Below are 2,232 nucleotides of genomic sequence, written 5' to 3'. Positions count from 1 at the left end.
GGTCGATGCTTGGGAGGACTAGGCCGGAGCTGCGGGGCTGCGAACTGGCGCGGCCGAGCGGGAGCGCTGCCAAGCAGCAGGGCCCGGGCCGTTCTCCCCGCTGCCCTTGCGGTGCATTATTTCTGTTGCGGAGGGTCTCCTCGTCCCATCTCGTTTCAGACCCGCAGCCGTGCATTCACCTGACCTGGGGCTGGAAGAGCCCATTACCTGTTCCTTTGCAGGCACCGCAGCACGCGGATCCCGCTGTGACCCTCTCTCCCTTTGCAGGCCACAGCAACAGACCAGGTGGTTGGATTTGGCTTGGTTGCCTTCAGCCTCGTTCTCTTTGTTTACTACACCCTCTGGATCATCATACTGGTATGGGTCTCCTCTGGCCATTATAATCCCAGTCACTTCACACTCAGGTGTTAGCCTAGGTTTTGTTTAGGTGCTGATGTGTCCATGTGCCTGAAAGACTCTGCCTTGCCAGCTTCCTGGTTAAAAATTTCAGGGCAGAGCTTCCTCTGTTTGCTGGCACAGCCCTTGCCCCTTCTGGGTGTGCCTACCCTTGCCTGGGCAAGACCAAGCTTCAGTCGTGCCGTCTGCCCTTCTGCTTTCATCAAGCTTACCTGGCCAGTGTAGGATCCGAGGCTCACTTGAGCTGTCAGCAAGAGCTGAAGCCTGGTCCCTCTGGAGGTGGTGGTGTTGGTGTTCACAATTGCAGTCCCCCAGATTCCTGCTTCTGGTGGGAGATCACAGAGGGAAGCATAAAAAACAGACAACTTACCAAATCTGAAGCCTGGTAGGGAAGAGCATAGGGAATGCAGAGCTCTGGAAAAGTGATTGTGAGCCTGGTAGTTTGCCCACTTCTAGGGACATACCAGCTAGGGTCATTAGTGGTTTTTTTCCTGGAAAGAAACGTCTCCTCATGAGCTTTCCAGGTATGAGAGGCCTGCTGCAGCCTAGGGCTGATGTGTGAACTCCTGGCAGCTTCCTCTCATCCTCTGGGAGTTTTGAATTCCCCTTTTGCGTCTGCTTACTCTGCTGCCTGATACGTATTTATACAGCACGTGGTCCCAGGAGCACGTAGGTGGGCTCGCTGCTGCGTTGGAATCCTTACACTGCTCTCTAGTGTCCAAAGCCTTCCGCTGGCCTCCGCAGAGGGATCCTGGTGGGGTCGCCACGAAGCAGAGCCGGTATCAGACGCTCCCTTCCACAGGGCAGATTTGCTGTGTTCAGCATCAAGTGGGCTGGCAGCTGTGCCCACCCTGGGGCTGCAGGACCCCTGTGCCAGCCTCCTGTAGCTGCCCCTCGTCATCTGCTGAATGCTGAAGCCTTCGCTGCCTGCCCACTGTCGTGTCCCTGCAGCTGTGGGCTGAGCCACGTGCAGCTCTGGACACCTTTTTGGTTTTTTTTAGCTGTCTCCTCACACCCGATATTTCTCTCCTGCTTTCAAACCCGCTGCAGGTGCCAGGGACTTGCCCTGGTGCTGTGCCCACTTGCTGACACTCCTCTCTGTCTCCTGCAGCCCTTCATCGATAGCGACCACGGGATCCACCGGTACTTCTTGCCTAGGGAGTACGCAGTTATCATCCCTGTGGTGGCCGGGCTGCTGCTGCTGCTATTTATAGGTGTGTGTTATTTCTGTTGTTCTAATTAGAAGCTTCTAAATTAGGAAGAGAGAAGAGAGTTGCTGGGGGGGGTTAGCTAATGTGTGACACTCGTGACAGGCTCTCTGCAGCTCCTGCTGCAGCTCAGCCTGGCACAGGCTCTCGGGGTGTGTAACTTTGGCTGTTTGAGCCTCTGGACAGTGGAATTTTCTTGTTCACTCTGCTGAGGTTCTGTTTCTCACTACAAAGTGTTTTAAAAGTGTCTGTAATTAGAAGTTTTCTGGCTGAATCTGTTCTCTCTCTCGTGGTAGGCATTTTTATAATGGTTGTGATGTGGAAGAGCAGAAAACCTGCCAAGAAATCAGACTGAAGGCCCAGCTGAGAGTCAGGAGGAGAAGGCACCCACCTTGCAGCAGCATAACCAGGAAAAGACTTTGCCTGCAGCACCGAGCGGCAGACACCTCTTCCAGAGCGCTCAGCGCTGAGCTGGCTGCGCTCTCCCATGTTCCTTCCTGCAGAGATGATGCTTTCTGTAGTTGACAACTTACTGACCAAAGGGAACCAAAACTGACCTCCGGGGCTCAGAGAGAGGGACCAGCGCCCCGGCTGTGAGGGACCTGCTCCCCAGCTGGGGCTGCTTGTG

At 55.0% G+C, this 2,232-nt stretch overlaps 1 protein-coding gene across 1 annotated transcript; it reads left to right on the top strand.

Moving 5' to 3' along the window:
- Positions 1-267: 267 nt before the first annotated feature.
- DPM2 (dolichyl-phosphate mannosyltransferase polypeptide 2, regulatory subunit) lies at positions 268-1,959 on the top strand (the record flags this gene model as incomplete). Its single annotated transcript, XM_010294238.1, has 3 exons — positions 268-357; positions 1,508-1,610; positions 1,901-1,959. Coding segments are annotated over 3 exons (252 nt in total), but the record flags the coding sequence as incomplete, so codon positions are not given.
- Between the last annotated feature and the right edge of the window lie 273 nt (positions 1,960-2,232).

This window comes from Phaethon lepturus, unplaced genomic scaffold (genome assembly GCF_000687285.1).
Source record: "Phaethon lepturus isolate BGI_N335 unplaced genomic scaffold, ASM68728v1 Scaffold54719, whole genome shotgun sequence".
In the NCBI taxonomy this organism is placed as follows: Eukaryota; Metazoa; Chordata; class Aves; order Phaethontiformes; family Phaethontidae; genus Phaethon; species Phaethon lepturus.
The sequence above is the reverse complement of the archived record's forward strand: the minus strand, read 5'-3'. Positions and strand labels throughout refer to the sequence as shown.